The sequence below is a fragment of the Osmerus mordax genome, chromosome 7 (genome assembly GCF_038355195.1).
Source record: "Osmerus mordax isolate fOsmMor3 chromosome 7, fOsmMor3.pri, whole genome shotgun sequence".
Lineage (NCBI taxonomy): Eukaryota > Metazoa > Chordata > Actinopteri > Osmeriformes > Osmeridae > Osmerus > Osmerus mordax.
The window spans coordinates 7914407-7933159 of NC_090056.1; the positions used below are offsets into that span (position 1 = coordinate 7914407).

Genomic DNA, 18753 nt, shown 5'->3' on the forward strand with positions numbered 1-18753 from the left:
GGAGATGCAAAACCCTTTTGACTACAGACAGAGAGGGATGTACAATGTTCTACCAAGATCACACTGTTTCCCTCTTCTGTAACAAGACTGGCTTTATTATTCATTCAAAACTGAAACTCTCCCTGGTTTGAGGATGCTGTGAGACGTTTCATCATCCTGCAGTAGGTGTAAACAAAGTGCATACTGTCAGAGCACCGAGATAACTACTGTACCTCCATTCATCTATGAGGACTAAAACGTGTGTCACATGTGGTAAAACGTACTGTGTATGTTCATATTGTTACTGAATTAGGCAGCAACAAATGTTTACCTTCAGTGGGTATTAGTCAGTACAATAGCTGCATTTTGTCAAATGATTTGTTTACCACTTTATGCTTAAAGGATCTTCAAAACCAGGACATAAATGTTGCAAATAAATGTATTTGGCAGCGACCAAGTTTAAGCTTCTTTCTGGCCTAGATCTTTGGTAACACTTTGTTTCTTTGTGCAGACAAATATGTGCATTGCAGTCCTGAGGCCACTAAAATTGTGCTGACACAATTTGGTTTTGACCCTTCAAAATACAGAAGTGTGAACGTGAAACTAAGTATAACGAATGTAGAGTTTCTAGATCATGTGGGGATTGCTAATACTATACAGTATTAGCGTAATACTACGTTCTTGTACACAATTAGCTACAAATGGGAATTTTTCATCGTTAGTTTTAGTTATACAGTAGGAGGGCTTGTTCCATGCAAAACCAACAAAACACCAACAAAACACCAACAAAACACCAACAAAACACCTACTAACATCCTAGAAACGTAATTTCTTGGTAATATTATATTTTCCATAACCCAAGGAAAGACGTCTAGGTTTAATTGGTCAACGGTCACAACCTGGACAAACTCTTGCAGCTGTATTATTTGCAGAATCAGTTGGCAAAAGCAAACATAACAAACACAATTGGACAGCCTCTCAGCGAACAGATCTGTTTGCCTGAAATGTTGAATGACTTGTGGTGGGGGCCAATTGGCTGGCCGGCCGTCAACCAGGACCTATCAGCGACAGAGCAGAATGAACAACAGCTAAAGTCAACACCAAGACCTCACCTTTTCTCACATGATTTGGTCTCAATTCTACAGAAAACAACAGTATGAGCGTAAACCAGTAGATGTGATGCACCTTTCTATCCTCATATTTCTGAAGGGCAATATTAGGAGAGCTCTGCTTGTGGTATGCTGGGATTACTGGAATGATACCATATATATATACAGTAAGACAGGAAGGGCCCTTGGGAACTCCAGATTTGCTGTGATGTGATGGGATTGCTACTTCCCTTGAATGTCCCTGAGGCTGAACAAGTCTGTTCCTCACATCACCTCTTTCTGATCTATCATACTGTCAATTACAGCAGGTAAACAGTGGTTATAAACAGCCTATCTTAGATAAGTTTCTCTAAGTACAGTAAACTGATTTGCATACAATGAATAACTGTCCCTCAGTGCAGGTCTAAAGAGTCAGTTACATTTAGGCCTATCCTATCCGTCTGTTTAAAATAAAACAGATTTGGATTCAGCCTGCATGGTTTCCAATCTGCCAGGCCAGACAGATAGAGAGAGAGGCAACCGCATGAGATCAGTCTCACAAAACAGTTCTAGTAAAGCACAGTTCTGGCTTGGAACACAGACAAGTCCTTCTCCTGGTCCAACGGCCCCCCATCTGATCCCGAGAGCACGGCAGCCAGGTGAAGAAGAGGGATCTAGTGGAGACCCTGCAGGCCGAGCTTCAGTCAGCAGCCTGCATGGATGGGGGTATTGCACAAGTCTCCAATCAAATCTCATTGTGACAGGCATTAAAGGATTATCCCTTGTTACCACGCTCCCTTTGGGCCCTGTGGCAGTCCGGCCCTTGCTGCAGCCCAGCTCTCTGCTCCTTCCCTCTCTCCCTCAGTCTTCCTGGGTCGGAGAGAGCTGCAGGCAGCGTCCGTCCAGCCACAGGCTGATGGGCCTAAGCTCAGGGTTGGGAGCCAGGCCTCAGGAGGATGTATGGAGAGGATGGAGCGTCACTCTACACCACCCCAGGTACAGGACTCACAGTCCTATGGGCTGTTCCACTGCACACGGGGAGCTGCTGGGGCTCGTCTGGGAGACAAGGGGGTGGGGGTGTGTGTGGGTCTGTGAGTGTTTGTGTGGATTACTCCACCGCACACAGCAAGATGCTGTTTTTAACTCTTACTCTACGTAGTGCTGTCAGAAGGGGCAAATGAGATAGGCTGCTAGCAACTAACTCTTATGTGTTTTATATAAGGGTTTATTTTGTAAATACAATGAACAGCTTTGACTCCAGGACTGGATTCTGTTGCGGACGTCTCAAGGACCTGCATGCCATAGTCTTTTCTTTTTGGGGCAACCGATAAATGTAAGAACAAACTAAATCAGTGTTACCACAGTTTTAAGTCAGAAACATATCAGATGCAAGGACTAGCCCACACAGATGTGAAACACTGTGGAGAAACACGATTCTAAAACATGGCAAACTTTGTCCACAAGGAGGCATGACTACCTCGTGACTGTACGATCTGTAACACTGATGCATGGGTTTTTCGGCATGTCTTGTTCATTACCATCGATGTGCAGCACTATCTGACTGTCTGGCCTTTTGCTCCTCGCAGTGTTGACAGATCAGTTAGTGCTTCAGGAGCTGAGGTCATTCCAGTGACCCAGCTGGCCTACAGAGGCAGAGACGCAGTGAGTTGAAGTGTTGCAACAAAAGGCAACGAGAAGGGATGGAAAACACAATAGTGTATAACGAATTCATTACTAAAATGAACCCTTAGATGGGTCAAATATTTCACGCAGATATCAACAAAGGCTCAAAGTGTCTTCTAGAAAACTTGGTGACTGTGTTCTTTTTGTTGCTTCCATTGGTATCTGATAGGTTTGAGACGATGGTGGATAAGACTAAATTCCTTGACCTCATGATTCTTGAGGTTGTAGGTAAAAGGTATAGATTGAGTGACGATGAACGGGCCAGTAGAGAAACATCCAGATAAGTGGCCCTAGATGAGAAGCTGACATGAGTGACTGGGCCAGCGGTCAAAATGAATCCTCAGCAAAACAGCAGTTAATGATTGCTGAGGTTTATCAGGCACTGTGATTGATTTACGTGGAGCATCGGTCTGCATGTTTATTGATGCAACTGTTTACTTATTTGGTGAACTGGGGCTACCTGGGGTTTTTGGTCAGGCATAGTGAAAACTACGGACTGATGTGAAAGAATGTTTCACTAATATTTTGAACAGAACAAACTCCAAATGAGGTCAATGACATGCTGTTATTTCCAATGTTAAAAGCATTTTTCAATTGTGACATCCACAGGTGTTTGGAATTTTATGTCTGACATTGAAAGACTATTCAAACAGCTATTTCATGTTCAGTCATTTTAGAGAGTGTGAACCTCAAATTAAATCCAAGCACCAATAAGATGCAATCAATCATGCTTTGATGTTATCTGCTGATGTGTCTATTGCTGTGAATAGCCAGTCACGCAAACTACACCTCTTTATGTCTTTCATTTCTCTTTCTCTATTTCTATGGAAAAGTCTTGCTATCTCCCCTTTAACCTCCATGCTGCACACCTTTATTTACTGACACCTTTATTGCCCAGTAATACTGGGGGTTTTGATGCCGTGCAAAATTAGGCCCTGGTGGTTTATGATTACCTTGAGACCAAACAGAAAGGTTGAAAATCATGAGAACCCTTTTCATGTCAGAGAACTCTACAGATCTACAGACCCTACGAGACAATTTTACCTCGCCTACAGTATAAAAGCAACATTCCAAAGCATGTCTCTTTGATGAGAAATACTAATTTGACTGTTGTTCAAATTAGATATCTAATAGAGCACATTTAAATCATTAACAATCATTCCAGGCTAGCTACGATAGACAATCTTAAAGAGACCCAAAAGGTTTTTTTGCAATGCGAGTTTGACAATGCAATGAACACAGGACAGGCCTGTGAGGTTCTTACCCCTGTAGTCTGTTTCATGCATTTAAACATAATGAATGAAATCCGTTTCTTTCAGACACATCATTTGAAACAAAAACGATGTAGAATCAAAACATAAGACAATTTGTATTTCTAATGGTCGATACTTGACCGAATGAGCTTCAATGAGAAAGTACAGGAGAGACGTGGGTGGGGGAGGGGGGGGTATTAAGACAACATCATTATATAACATTAGAATTATAGCTAATATCATATCCGCCATAAAGCAACAGTTCACATCCATTTGAACCAATATACACATGAAAAGACACAACAATATTCGGTTGACACTTAATAGACAGTATTCCCTCTCAGCCAGTCAGAGGGGCTTGCATAAGCTGTGTGGTTTGTAGATAGTTATCTGTTGACAAGGTCTTCGCCATGACACTACACTCACATATCACCTGCATCCAACACAGACAAGCAGAGCCAGACTGCAGTACTGGCCTGAAAATGTGCTGTAGCAAGCACATTACCACCTTCTTTCTGTCAGGCTTATCATAATCAACACTCCAACATGGCCATCATAAACACTCACATTTTACCTTTAGTGGAGCTCTAGGAAAAAGAAAGTTCCTATACAATGTATTCCATATCCTATAGCTTCAGGAAGGCCGAAATGGTTTTCCCCCAAAATCGGATATGTCCAGTGTGTTTCTTTTAGCTTCAACTACCTCTTGCCATTGGGATCTAACTTGTAAAATGCAATGGAGTCATTGAGCAGAAGGTACAAATAGGCAGTGGTGACAAATGGAGTTTGGTCAGTGGTCGGAGATTCCTATTTAGAAGATAGACAGGACTTTGTTCACAAACTGGAGTTTGAAGTTTCAACGGGGAGAATCACACAAGTGTTACATCAGTTCTCAGTAGTCCTTTGACTTTTAGCCCGAGGGCAGGCAGGCAGGAAGTTTGGGTGACTGATTATAAGACAGGACTCCCATCCCAACATGGCTGCTTCATATAAACCGCTTGTGTTATTCCAAGACAGGGCATCTCGGAATAACCTTATCTTTGGATTCTCTTAACAATTTTCATTGTTGTAGTTGATTTTAAGAGAGATAAAAGTTAAAGACATCAAAATGCAGAGGGTTGCACGGGGTCTGCACTGGCAGGTGTGTGGGAGTAAAAAGCATGTATTAGCTAAGTGAGGTGCATGTGCCCAGTGAACTGTACAACCTACAAGTTGTACCAGCAGCTTTATGAAGCACCCCCAGCACTACCCACCCAGGGCTGAGGAAAGATGTCTATCTGTGTGATAATGAGGATAACACACTGAAAAAGGCTGGAGATGTATGTGAGGTGGTGATCAGGAGAAGGTTTCTCTCCATATCTGCACCAGGGTTGAACAGTGTGTAACTGTGCCTGTGATTAAGAAAGCTTTAACCTTGCAGATTATACTTTATAGGCCTGTATATGGCTGTTCTTGGAGGAGTTCACAGTAAATGAAGATGGTGGTGACGATAAAGTGTTTTAATGGCAGGTTAGATAAGATGTGTTCTAAGTGACTCATTCATTACCTCTCACAGATTTCTGCTGCCACATTAGTGTTTCAAGACAGTGAACCAACCTCATAAGCAAATATGCCAATTTCTCAGGGTTTTCCTTTAAAGAGAGTGAGCTGTTTGAAAACGTGATGTATTTATGATGTAATGACCCCTGTCACCTCTGCCAACTACTTTTTCAACAGTCACAGATTTTCTTGATTGAAGCATTGAAGTCAACATTGTAGTTTTATGTAATACATTCAGAATTTTACAAAAGACCCCCCCCCCCCCAAAAGACTGAACACCAACTCTCTTGATGAGGCTTGATGACATCATTGTCTCTACTGAGAGGATTAAAGGGTTTTCATCAACATTCTCGAGAACTCGCTGAGCACCGGACTGGAGGAATGTTATGGTGTTTGCCTGAAAGAGATTATTTTATGAATCCTATATACTGTATGCTCTAGGTGGGTGGATATCAAGTTAACCTGCATGGTAGCACCAGCCAGGTCTCTGTGAACCTGAGACCGTTGACCTATTGCTTTGTACTGGTACTTTCTCTTCTTCAAACACAGGAGTAGTGTTTGCTGTGTCCCATTTACAATTATTTGCCTAATATTGCAACATTTATTTTTAAACATTTGAGTAGCATTATGTGGATGAAAAACCCCAAATATGTTTATACGATGGCATCATTAAGACTACACAGATTAATCCTCAGATTAATTTGTTAGATAAATCCTCTATATGACCTCAAAATACAGTACTGTACAGCCAAACCAACGTGCTGTACCAATACTGAAGGTGAGGCATTTCTAATCTCAAACACCTCCGTTACATAGCCAATGTCCCTTAAAATCATTCAATTTGACTTTTAAAAGAGACACTTCTTAGTTCTGAACAGTTTTTAAGCATTTGGATCAGGGTGCTGTGTCACATGTGCACAGTATTTTGTGGAACAATGAACTCTTTTACATAAAGGCAACAGTTTACTCTCAGCCAGAGTTATTTTCCTTGTTAATTATGCAAGAATTAACTGAGATTTAACAGAGACACATTACACGTGAAAATACAACTTAATCCAGACTACAGACTCCCCTTTATGACACATTTCCAGGTAAGATACACCTCTACTCTCTCTAAACACTGAAATAGAAGGATAAATACAATGTGGATCATTTGCGCTCATGCAACATACTGGTATACAATGGTCTTTATCGAAAATTGTTGTTCCATTCGTAATATCACATGGATTAACTGGTTTAAACTGGTTAGCGGCGATGACAAAAAGTTGCCAAAGCGATCTGGCATAAGTTTCACATTTAATGGCTCTCACAAAATTGTTGATCCATTGCTGACAGTAGGGTGGAGGCAGAGAAGAGGAGAGAGGGTGGGTTGGAAGGAGAGAGCTACAGAGGGATCCAAGTTGTGTTATCTTTCAAAAACAACCCCTGATTCCCCATTGAGGAGGCTAGTTAAACATCAACCAGACTGCCACACTACCTCTCTCCTGGTTAGACCTGGGAGGAGGAGATCTCCGCTGTCAGTCACCAGCCAGCCAGGCTCCTCGTGGTCTACACTAGGCTGGATGAGACGGTCCTCATCACACACAAACGCGCACGGGGGGGGGGGGGGGGGGGGGACCTACCTAGGGGGCGGGGCATAGCCAAATAGAGGGTGGGGGTTATGGTGGTGGGGGCACTTGACTTCTGCCTCTTGGACAAGTCTTTCGTCCCACTGTCAGGTAGCTGAGCATTTGTTTGTCCAAAGCACTAGTAGAGATGGACATGGCAGACTACAGCGAGGCCTTGGACCCAGCCTACACCACCCTGGAGTTTGAGAACATGCAAGTGCTTGCTATGGGCACAGGTGAGTCACACACTGTGAGCCAATACTGAACTTTGAGACGTTTGACTACTTAAATATCTAGTCAGATGGGCTGTAAGGATGTGATTAAAATGGTTTGTCAGGTGTCTATTTCCTCATGTCAGAAAAAGCATGAGAATGTGTTATAGCCTGTGTTTTGGACATCCGTGTTTCTTCCTGGCCATCACTTTTTGTTCTGATGGAACTGAGTGCACTTCAACGTTAATTAATTTGGCTTTGGGTAGAAACCGGTATAGAGTGAAGCTTTCCTGTTCGAACCTGTACACTGTTGTGATAGTGGTTTTATTTCACTCCAGGCTGGATGGGTAGGGTAGGATAGACATTCAGACACAGCAGCAGGGGGTTTCAGCGTCATGAACATCCCTCTCCTGTTACCAAATGGTGGGTTCCCACACGTTCTGTTGTGTAGATGAAGTATATGAGGAGGGTTTTTCTCACAGCTGTCTGACAGAATAATACATTACACCTTGTAAGCTCAGATGACACTGCCATAATTCCCTATTCAGTCTCCCATGACATTTGGATGGGAACTTGATTCTACAATTAATACATTTTCCTCAAAAGCAGCGTAGCCAATTTAGCCTTGTGATTCCCACTCAGCAGTATTTTCAACTTTGAGCTGAAACAAACATATTACAAAAATATATAGATGTAAAACACAGTGGAAGTCTACATCATCAGTTCTAGACTGGTGTGTTTGATTAAGGAGCATTCTATGAGCTATGATTGATTGAACCAGTCATCTTATTGATGACTGTGAGGGCGGATGAGAGAAGACAGTCTCAGTTGATTGCCTTTTCCGAGGTAATCAAGCTCTCATCAATTTAGCTCTGTTTGTTTAGTCTGGGCTTTCAGCTTTCAGATAGGCAGTAAATACTGTCATAGATCATAGGAGATACTTATTAGGCCCCCTTTGATCAGTTGGTCAAGCTGACTGCAATAACAGTGCTGTTCTCACCTTGGTGAAATACAATATTCACACATCTCATACCCAATTAATAAACACAATTTATTTTATGGTATACTCCTCTTCATTATATTTTCTGACTGTACAGAGTTTCCCTTCAAAATCAGTCACATTTGCCATTTTTGTCACTGTAGTACAGAAGGAAATAGGAGATTACTTTTTTGTGCACTAACTCTCTCACTAGCGCATGTGATGCATGACACTGGGGACCAGCTTTTCATTCGGAACCCCAGGTTCTCTATCCTGTGACCCACAAGGAGGATCCAGTGATTGTTTACCTGATGCCAACATCCGCTTTCTCTCCATTGTCTCGCCCAATCTCCCATCTCTTCATCTTTCCTTCCCTCCCTCTCCTCGGTCTCCTTCTCAGACTCCTCGCCGGCTGAGAGTGCAAACATGAACGCTGCTAACCACCTGGGGGCGGGCACGCTGTGCGCCATTTGCGGGGACCGGGCCACGGGCAAACACTACGGAGCCTCCAGCTGTGACGGCTGCAAGGGCTTCTTCAGACGAAGCGTCCGCAAGAACCACATGTACTCGTGCAGGTGAGAACCTGCCTTCAGAGCACAGAAGTCAAGCGATAGGTGACTCCATCGCATGACCATTCCATTGATTGCTTGATGGTCGTTTTGAAAGTTGCCATTGATCTGTTCTGGTTTAGCAACCAGGAGAAGGCTGTGACTTGAATAGTTCACTAACAGTATTGTAAAGAATCTTATGACGTTTTCTCTTGGTTGGCAGGGACTTTCCCCAGGATCGACCCTAAACTGTCTTTATCATACTTTACAGGTTCAACAGACAATGCATCGTGGACAAAGACAAGCGAAATCAATGCAGATACTGTAGACTGAAGAAATGCTTCAGAGCCGGCATGAAAAAAGAAGGTATCAACTGTATGCCTACAATTTTTATTCATTTTACAAAATGTATTTCAAAAAATCTATGCTTTTAAAGGAACATTTAAGAGCATTTCAAGCACATTAAGACATTAGTAGCAGAGATTGACCCAGTCTCTGTAAGCAGTGAACATCCAGTTTTATCATCCAGCCACTATCGTAGAGTGAGGTCAGAGCTGTCTCAGTCAGACTGCCCATGTGGTATGTTGCAATTGCCAAGAGAGCAGTGCCTTGTTAATGTTCACTCTGGGATGCACTGAAGTCTATGACCGGCTTATGCTGAGCAAACATTTCTGAAGGCATTATAGCCACATACTGATAAACACCACAACCGTGGAAGCCCTATTCCCCACTAAAAAGGTCCATCCTCACATCTCTCATTTTAGCAAATTGTACCAAACATAATCCCATGCTATTTTTCCTTTCAAACATTTAATGTGTGTAATTCACATTCAAAAGACAGTCAGAGAAAGCTGGTTAGAATGCGACATCTGAAGTATGAATGTTTTTTTCCCAGCTGTACAGAACGAGAGAGACAGGATCAGCACCAGGAGATCCAGTTATGAAGACAGCAGTTTACCATCTATCAATGCACTTATCCAGGCAGATGTCCTCTCAAGACAGGTATGGAACATGGTGGCCACCCTTATCGAAATTATTATATGTAACAGCCACATTTGGCCATGAAAATGACGGCACATGACCTATGTAGATTTCGTCACCTGGGCCTTTAATGAATGGAGACATCCGAACTAAGAAGATCGCCACCATCACAGATGTGTGTGAGTCGATGAAGCAGCAGTTGTTGGTTCTGGTGGAGTGGGCTAAATACATCCCTGCCTTCTGTGAGCTGCCCCTGGATGACCAGGTGAGACACATGGAGAGACACCAGGTCACTTATCTACCAGACTACAACTCTTATGACCTCCTGCACATAACTTCAGCCACATTCTAAAACCAAATGGTTCCAAACGTAACTGGTGTTATCATTGATCATTATTGAAGAACATGTTGAATGTGATCCCATCTAACAGGTTATGGTAAAAGTTATACAATGGGTTAAAAACATGTTTTCAGCCCTGGCCACTTCCCTCTGTATCCTCGGGTGGAGTGGTTAATGTGTTTTAATGTCCGGTTAGAATATGATGAGCTGGTTTGAAAGTTCTATCTATCTTGTCCAAAACAGCCTTGAATCATTAACGCTGTGATCACTGGGGCTTGGTAACTGATTTGCTGATGTTTAATTAGTGAGGGTTCCAACAGGTATCTTCACACGGGCCACACGCCGCCAGTGCAGTCTATGCGAGCATCTCTCATTGGTTCAAATTCCCCCAAAGGGACACATTTTCACTGAAGTCTTTAGATTTTTTTTTTGTTGAAAAGAACACTGCTAAGTAGCATTGCCGATAGGTCAAGCTAGTAGCTACACCAACTATCGCGTCATGTTTTAAATACATATAATAGCAAGAATGTGAGCTTCAAACGGAGGTGTTAATCAGCAGGTGATCAGTTACATGGCCTGTTTCAGGTGGCTCTGCTGCGTGCCCATGCTGGGGAGCACCTTCTCCTGGGAGCTGCTAAGAGGTCTATGCTGTACAAAGATCTTCTGCTATTAGGTACAGTACAAACCACCAGTATCGATGTCAGCGCAGATATCTAACACAGTCCAAACAGGACTGCTGTTCACATGAAAATGATTTGTTTTCTCAGTTGTAAAACAAGCTCCCAGTTCTAACCTAAACATTTATTTGATTCCTTATCAAACAGGAAATGACCACATTATTCCCAGGAACTGCCCAGAGCTGGAGGTGAGCCGAGTAGCAGTGAGGATCCTGGATGAGTTGGTGCTTCCATTCCAGGAACTTCAGATAGACGATAATGAATATGCTTGTTTGAAAGCTATTGTTTTCTTTGACCCAGGTACTTAACGCCCAATAACCATACTCATAGGCACAATCAAATATAAATGTGATATAGAGAGATCATGATTACAATATTGGACAACACTTTACATTATCAAGGAAAGTATCACACAAGTAAAACTCGTTGGGCTTTCCAGGGGTAAGTGGGTGTTAACATTGATCTTGTTTTGGTAACACAACCTTCAACTGTCTTTTACAACACATACTCCTTAATGTAAAGTGTTGCCCAATATTGTGCTTTCTAAAACCACAGTAAATTAATGCTAACTGTAAACTGTCACATGGAGCATTTGAGGTGTAGAGTCACCTTTCTAACCTTGCCGCCCACTCTCTCTCTCTCTCTCTCTCTCTCTCTCTCTCTCTCTCTCTCTCTCTCTCTCTCTCTCTCTCTCTCTCTCTCTCTCTCTCTCTCTCTCTCTCTATGTCTCTCTCTCTCTCACTCCATTTCTCTTTGTCTCTCTGTCTGTCAATTTCTCCCTCTCGGTTATTCTCTCTCTCTCTGCCTCTTTGTTAAACCAGACGCGAAAGGTCTTAGTGACCCAGGGAAGATCAAGCGGATGCGCTACCAGGTCCAGGTCAGCCTGGAGGACTACATCAACGACAGACAGTACGACTCCAGAGGGAGGTTTGGGGAGCTGCTGCTCCTGCTGCCCACTCTGCAGAGCATCACCTGGCAGATGATCGAGCAGATCCAGTTCGTCAAGCTCTTTGGCATGGCCAAGATCGACAACCTGCTCCAAGAAATGCTTCTTGGTGGTAAGAATTTATCGTTCATTTGTATAGTTGCTGAGATAAGTACTTGATCAATGTGACCCAAAGTTGAGTGAATTTATTGACAGTTTCCATGAGTTGGCGAGTTGGAAACATTCCCATACTGTACATTCAACAGAAGTGCAGGTGATGATCACAGTGTTATAGTGTCAGGCCATCATTGTAAATAAGAATTTGTTCTTAATGATCTTGCCTGGGTAAATAAAGGTTAAATCAAATAAAATATAGTGTAACTGACACAAACAGAATGGTTCTCTCTCTAAGGCTCTGCCAACGAGGCCCTTCATGCACCTCATTCTCTACACCCTCACCTGGTACAGGAGCACCTCAGTAACAATGTCATTGTGGCTGGCAACATGGCCACTCCGATCCACAACGGACAAATCTGTAAGTAAAAACGATCATTTCAGTCATCTCAATTTAGCTGGATTGAAGATTATCTCAGAGCTTTTATCAACATCATCTTTATTGCTGTCACATTATCTAGATCTGACCCGGCTAATGACACAGTCCAACAAACAGTTTTTTGTAATATCATGGATATCGTAAACATTATTGTAGGCCAGTGATGGGGTTTACCACACTGGCATCTAGTATGTGCAGCCTGCAGGCCCTGTCAGGTAGTTGGAAGGACAAACAGGCTTGGCAGCAAAGTAATCCTCTATGTTCTTCACAAGAGACTAATCTGGCTTATTTTGTCAAAGAGAGCTTCTGTTATTTTTTCTTAACATTTTTAATGCTCTCAGAAATTTCACAAAAGTGCTTATTCCTCGTCTGAAATTGGTGTTTTCTCAGAAATGTTAGCCTATACCTCAACGTTAAGGTGTTTATTTGTGTTTTGACACTTCCGTGGGATGTTTCTAACAGTTCAACATGATGTGTTGTTCTGGTCTATTGCAGCCACTCCTGAAACCCCGATACCCTCTCCACCAACTGCCTCAGGCTCAGAACATTACAAAATGTCCCAGGGGGTGATAGCCACCGTGCCCAAGCAGCCAAGCTCCATCCCTCAGCCCACTATCACCAAGCAAGAGGCCATTTAGCAACTCGTCAGACAAATTCAACCATCTAAACAAAAGAATCATGATTGCAAGCCACTAATTTTCCCTTCCGGTCAATTTAAATAGGGCAATACAATATACAAAAGGACATTTTGAACTAGTCTATGTTGCATAGGATGAACAGTTAAAACATTAAAATATATTTATCTAAACTGATCTGTTCAAGAAACTAAGACTCAGTTGGATCAACTGAAAATGGTCTAACTGTTTAGGACAAATTAGCTGTTTAAGAGAAGAGTACTGTATAGCAGGGCTTAAAGAGTGTACTCCAGTTAACATCAATACCCACAGATATGAGGTGCTTAGCCTTCTTTATTTTGATAAAATGCTAAATATGTCCAACATATACTCACGTGTGTTGATTAAACAAATGCATTTGACTTATAGTAAGAGTAATGCAAGGTAGACAAAGTACAGCCTCAAAGCCTACAGTATATAAGTTAGGGTTACTTAATGTTTGTATGAATGTTACAACAGGCCAATGGTGAGGCATGCTTTTGTGTTGCACAGTATTTCAAAGACGGCTGACTATAATAGACCAAAAGTATGGTCAAGACTTTGCAATAAATGCAATGTCACATTTTAAAGCTATTAAGAAGACGAGTTGGTTCTGAAAAGAAACATATGTTTTAATGTATCCTCTATAACCTTTGACAGGTTTGGATATCCCTCCCAATTCTGTATTTACTGGAAATGTATAAAGTTGTGCAACATGTCGAGATTGAGAAAGCATTTAATACTGTCTCCTAAAACCACTTTAATAAAGTTAAAGGCATTTACAGGTTTAGGAACACATCATTTCCAGATACAAGCAAATGTTTTTAGACATTTTCAGTTTTACTGTAAAGAGATGTAATTTTTTTCTGCTTAGAATGCAATTTTGTCATTGTGTCTTGACAGAATTAACTGTGCCTTACAAACTATATACAAATATACTGCCTTTAACTAGAAATATGGGCAGTGGTTCACCTTACAATGTGAAGATGAATAAAATTTCAAGGTTTATTTTTACATCGAATTGTGCTGTCACATTTAATCTTATTAACTTATCTTATCTATGTCGATATGCTTTTCAGCAGATAGAGTTTGGAATGTGGAAGAGGTAGGATAATTTGAAAAACATGTTACTGATGAAATCACGAGGCCTACGTGGCAGTGCACGGTCAAGGATAATTAGGACTGGGTGTTGCCTGATGATAAAATGTCGTAAAGTCATTATAGATAGGTGGGATTATATGCAAGAAAGCCAGGCGCCTTCTATTCCAGATTTATCCCCCACATGAGCAGAAAACAGTGATATCTCTGCGTTTATGGTAGGTTCAACGCCTGACATCGGGAGAGAGCACACGTACGCCAATACACCGAAACATTATTTTACCAGTAACTTTAAAATGTTTTCGCATGTGTCCCTATCTATCTGTATGTTTGCTGGCCTGTATTCTCCATAAAGCAGGCAAAACCATCTGCGAAACGGAACTCGTACGCACTTGCACCACCTATAGGATGAAAAAAATACTGACGTATGCCATGTCAAATGTTTACCTTTTTTTTTTGAATTAGCATATTATAAGGCATCAATTGACTATACTTGTATATGATAATCATTACATATTGTATAAAAAGCTAAGAGAACAAACTGTAGGCCTACCAACACATTTTCATAAAACGCGTAGACTATGTGAGGTAATTAATAAATACAAATTGCAGTAAAGAACAATAAATATTGTGTAAATTCTCTATCTATCTAGATATGTAATAAGATACATTTGAAAAGGAGATTGTTAGAACGAATCTCAAAATGTTTACATCATTTCAAGAAGGTAGGCAACACATGACGCACTGACATCACATGCTACATAATTAACCAAAGAGAAAGCGCACAACGCTTACGTAGACAATCCCGGAACAGATCATGAATGGCTCTGACACTAGGCTGGGTTGATATTGAACGCTTCTGTGATGCTATCTGGTCAACCGTAGTTTTGCGGTAAAATGAATATTTTCGTCATGTGTATCTCATAGATGACCACAAGGACTGACCAAGAAAATAATCATAACACATTCAGGTTCGTAATTATACAGCCACCCTCTAGGTTACTGTAGTTGCATACTTGAAGACAGCACAACTCATCGTCGTTCTGTCAAAACAGTTTGAATATAAATACTGTTCTTGCATGACAGTCACTCGTAAAATGTGAATTTTATTGTTGTTCTTTTGTGGAAAATGCAAACTCCACCATTGTTTTGTGGATTGTAAGCTGCGTGTATAAATGTCAATGACACAATAGTGCCTCTCATGGTAATGGTTTTTGATGGTCTATTTAGTTTGTTGTCTGATTGATGAAATTCAGAATTAAAAGCCAAAGAGTTCTACTTCTTGTTTCCATGACAATTCCTGAGACGGTATTATTGTATTTACTGTATTTATTATTATTATATATTTATTATCTTTTTTTATTTAACAGAAACATATTTGGTCAATGGCAGAAGATAATGACAGTATTGATCTGGGGTCCCCCATGGACCCCGTAGTGCCTGTTAGTGGGTTCCCTGGCCCTCCTCCCCCTATCTACACCTGCACCCTGACCCCAGAGCTGGTGGCCAAGGCCAGGGAGGAGCTCCAGGAAAAGCCAGAGTGGCGTCTTCGGGATGTCCAGGCGCTGAGAGACATGATCCTGAAGGAGCAGCCTAACCTCAGGACCCGGCTGGATGATGCCTTCCTTCTGCGATTCCTCCGAGCCAGGAAGTTTGACTACGACCGTGCCCTGCAGCTGTTGCTCAATTACCATGGGGGCAGGAAGGCCTGGCCGGAGGTGTTCCAAGACCTTAAGCCCTCCACTGTGAAACATGTCCTGGACCTGGGCTTCCTCTCAGTCCTGCCCCATCCAGACCCCAGTGGGCGCTACATCCTCTGTCTACGACCTGGTCAGTGTCTGTTCTCACTACTGCACATATGCTTGTCATTGTAAATCAAACTCGTATCGCAGCTAGGATGTAAATCAGTGGGAAGCAAGGTGGCCCAATTGATAAAAGTGTTATACGATTTGTTTTCAGGAAAATGGAAACCAAACGACTATCCGTTTGTTGACAACATACGAGCCATCTACCTGACTCTGGAGAAGTTGATTCAGCCTGAGGAAACCCAGGTCAATGGGATAGTCATCCTAGCAGACTACACTGGGGTAGGATTGTCTCAAGCATCGAATCCAGGCCCCTTCCTGGCTAAGAAAGTTGTGAGCATTCTCCAGGTAAATCATTGTATTTTACATTGAAGACATGTTGGCATCTCTCAGAATAAGATATAAACCATCCTTACTAGCCAGATCAAGCAGCCCATGTTTAGCCATTTGTATGCTGCAGTTTATAATAAAGTTGATAATACTATTATAATTTGTGTTACACTGCAATGCCATTGGGATAAAACTGTAATAACAGTTCTAACATTCCCATTCTGATCCGTATGCTTTTCTGATCAATATCTTTTCACATTTCAGGATGGATTCCCTATTAGAATCAAAGCTGTCAACATAATTAACGAGCCTCGGATATTCAAAGGAATCTTTGCCATCATCAAGCCTTTCCTGAAAGAGAAGATGGCAGAGAGGGTAAGCCTTTAGGTTTTGCCTTCTAAAGGAGTCAGTATTTTACACAAGAGGCCTTGAAGTGGATCATTGCATTTACATATCTTACACCCCCAAAACAGTCCAATTTTAGAATGGTTTAAGTCAGGGGTCCCCAAACCTTTTTCTGCAAGGGCCAGATTATTTTTCCTTTCTTTAATGAAAAAATAAAATTACATGGGCTGGAGTGACTAGCAGTATTATTGTGGAGATTTTATTATGATTTTAAATGTATTTATTATGCTAGATTAGTTTATAATTTTTTTATGCACCATACATCCGTACATATCAAGGGATATATAGCCTATTAAAAGAGCATTATTACTATCGTAATGACCTTTTTTCATATTCATTGCTATTGAAATCAAAACATTTACTTAGGTATGCATATTAATCTGTGTGATTTATTTATTTATTTTTATTAGAATTTTTTTTTATGCCTCTGGCATTGTTCAGAAGGCCGGTCCAAATGCGTGGGCGGGCCGTAGTTTGTGGACCCCTGGTTTAAGTGAATCAAAAACTTGTATTTTTACTTGTTCCTTCAGTATGTGCTCCATGGGTCCGACCTGCGTTCCCTACACCGTAACATCCCCCGCTCGGTCCTGCCAGAGGAGTATGGTGGTGTGGCGGGCCAGCTAGACATGTCCTCCTGGTCAAAGACTCTTCTGGACTCAGAGGAGGAATTCCTAGTGGAGTTCTGCCAGCCAGATCCACTGGAGGGCGTAGTGCTACCAGAGTCCATGCTGTTTGAAGGCGACCAGGCGAGCGGTCAGGATGATGACTCCTTCAGGGGCCTCCGTTCTCAGCTCTATTATTGCTACTGACAGACAGAGAGAGAGAGAGAGAGAGAGAGGGAGAGAGAGAGAGAGAAGGAGAGAGGAGAGAGAGAGAGAGAGAGAGAGAGAGAGAGAGAGAGAGAGAGAGAGAGAGAGAGAGAGAGAGAGAGAGAGAGAGATGGCACTGGCAATGCTGCTGCTACTGAGAGGACATTACTGTTTCTTTTGTAACATGTAGACTTAATCATGTTTTAATGAGGCAGTGTTATGTTCTAAAAGTGCTACAGGTCAAAGAGCAAAATAGTGCTCTCTGCATTCTTTTTACCCTGCACACCATTATCATTGGCAGCTTCAGACTCTTAACGTTTTTTGTGTGTGTGCAGATGCATGTTTACATATTGGTAGGGATCCAAATCGATTTTAAATGTGTACCCTTTTCAAGGTATTTAATCCACGCTCAAGAAAACAAATTTTCCTCTTGGAAAATCCCAGAGTGTCACGCCAATCTTAATCTAGTCAGAATGTGCATGCCCCAGCCATTCCTAGACCAGCTCTGCATGGTCACAGAGTTCTGCACCTCTGTAGTTTCCAACACTGTTATAATCTAAACCCCATTAATGCTTTGCCTTAATCTAAAAAGAATAGTTTAGCAAGGGGTTCTCTACTAAAGCAATATTTATGTGCATTATCATTATTTTACATTGTCTTGAATTCACTGATGCTGTTACTTATTATTTTGTACTGTTTTATTTCCTGCCTTATGTTTTATTTCCCTCAAAATACCAATAGAGTGAAACTTCACCGCAGTCTTATGTTAGAATGGGAAAGTAGTGTTTGTCAATTAAATGGATATCTGTCCAGTGTCCGCCAATACATGCCAAAATAAGAATAATGAAACAGCCATTTAGAAATTTGGTAACAGCGTGCCAATGTTGTACTGACAATAGCCTATATATTTTTTTCTAATACATCAGGTCAAATTTTGTTGTATTTGTTTTTGTTTGCTATCCATTTCGTTCAACAATTAAGCCAAACCTTCACCTGTTCATGTTCTAACCATGCACTCTGCAGTGCTGTTTTGCAGAGAGGAGATTCTAATAATAAACCCAATTTCAAATCATTAGTCTGGTATGTTGAATGTGAGTAATGCTTGATTTCCAGAGCAAACATTATGTTTAGATATGTTTTCACTATCGGAAAAAAGGCTGTATGTGAGTTTTTGGTCATTATAGAGTTTAGAGGTTGAAATCGCAGAAGCAGAAGGCAGAGTTTAGGCGAGAATGCTCCAGCTCCAGAGTGAGTCTGATTGGCTGGAGAAGGCTAACTCCATTTTGGAA

At 41.6% G+C, this 18753-nt stretch overlaps 2 protein-coding genes across 3 annotated transcripts; both read left to right on the forward strand.

Annotated features, from left to right (window-relative positions):
* The first annotated feature begins 7270 nt into the window (after nucleotides 1-7270).
* Nucleotides 7271-13716, forward strand: hnf4a (hepatocyte nuclear factor 4, alpha). Of its 2 annotated transcripts, none has more exons than XM_067239705.1 (10): nucleotides 7271-7385; nucleotides 8741-8915; nucleotides 9160-9263; nucleotides 9784-9890; nucleotides 9979-10134; nucleotides 10795-10882; nucleotides 11034-11186; nucleotides 11708-11944; nucleotides 12224-12346; nucleotides 12860-13716. In XM_067239705.1, exons 1-10 carry the CDS (start codon nucleotides 7298-7300, stop codon nucleotides 13000-13002), a joined length of 1374 nt encoding a protein of 457 aa, XP_067095806.1. In that variant the 5' UTR covers nucleotides 7271-7297; the 3' UTR covers nucleotides 13003-13716. The 2 variants fall into 2 exon arrangements, with proteins under 2 accessions (XP_067095806.1, XP_067095807.1); XM_067239706.1 differs by having other exon boundaries at nucleotides 7277-7385; nucleotides 9160-9254.
* A 1224-nt stretch (nucleotides 13717-14940) lies between these two features.
* ttpal (tocopherol (alpha) transfer protein-like) lies at nucleotides 14941-17509 on the forward strand. The gene is made up of 5 exons (XM_067240798.1): nucleotides 14941-15086; nucleotides 15486-15945; nucleotides 16075-16268; nucleotides 16515-16625; nucleotides 17186-17509. The coding sequence occupies exons 2-5, from the start codon at nucleotides 15501-15503 to the stop codon at nucleotides 17462-17464; spliced, it is 1029 nt and encodes a 342-aa protein (XP_067096899.1). The 5' UTR covers nucleotides 14941-15086; nucleotides 15486-15500; the 3' UTR covers nucleotides 17465-17509.
* Nucleotides 17510-18753: the final 1244 nt, after the last annotated feature.

What these genes read in the sequence shown, in the direction of transcription:
- hnf4a (XM_067239705.1), top strand. Translation starts at nt 7,298, where the DNA reads ATGGACATGGCAGACTACAGCGAGGCCTTGGACCCAGCCTACACCACC. An exon ending in AACCACATGTACTCGTGCAG is followed by an intron (nt 8,916 to 9,159) that starts GTGAGAACCTGC and finishes CATACTTTACAG; the next exon opens with GTTCAACAGACAATGCATCG. An exon ending in GAAAAAAGAAGGTATCAACT is followed by an intron (nt 9,264 to 9,783) that starts GTATGCCTACAA and finishes TTTTTTTCCCAG; the next exon opens with CTGTACAGAACGAGAGAGAC.
- ttpal (XM_067240798.1), top strand. Translation starts at nt 15,501, where the DNA reads ATGGCAGAAGATAATGACAGTATTGATCTGGGGTCCCCCATGGACCCC. An exon ending in CATCCTCTGTCTACGACCTG is followed by an intron (nt 15,946 to 16,074) that starts GTCAGTGTCTGT and finishes ATTTGTTTTCAG; the next exon opens with GAAAATGGAAACCAAACGAC. An exon ending in AAGTTGTGAGCATTCTCCAG is followed by an intron (nt 16,269 to 16,514) that starts GTAAATCATTGT and finishes TTCACATTTCAG; the next exon opens with GATGGATTCCCTATTAGAAT.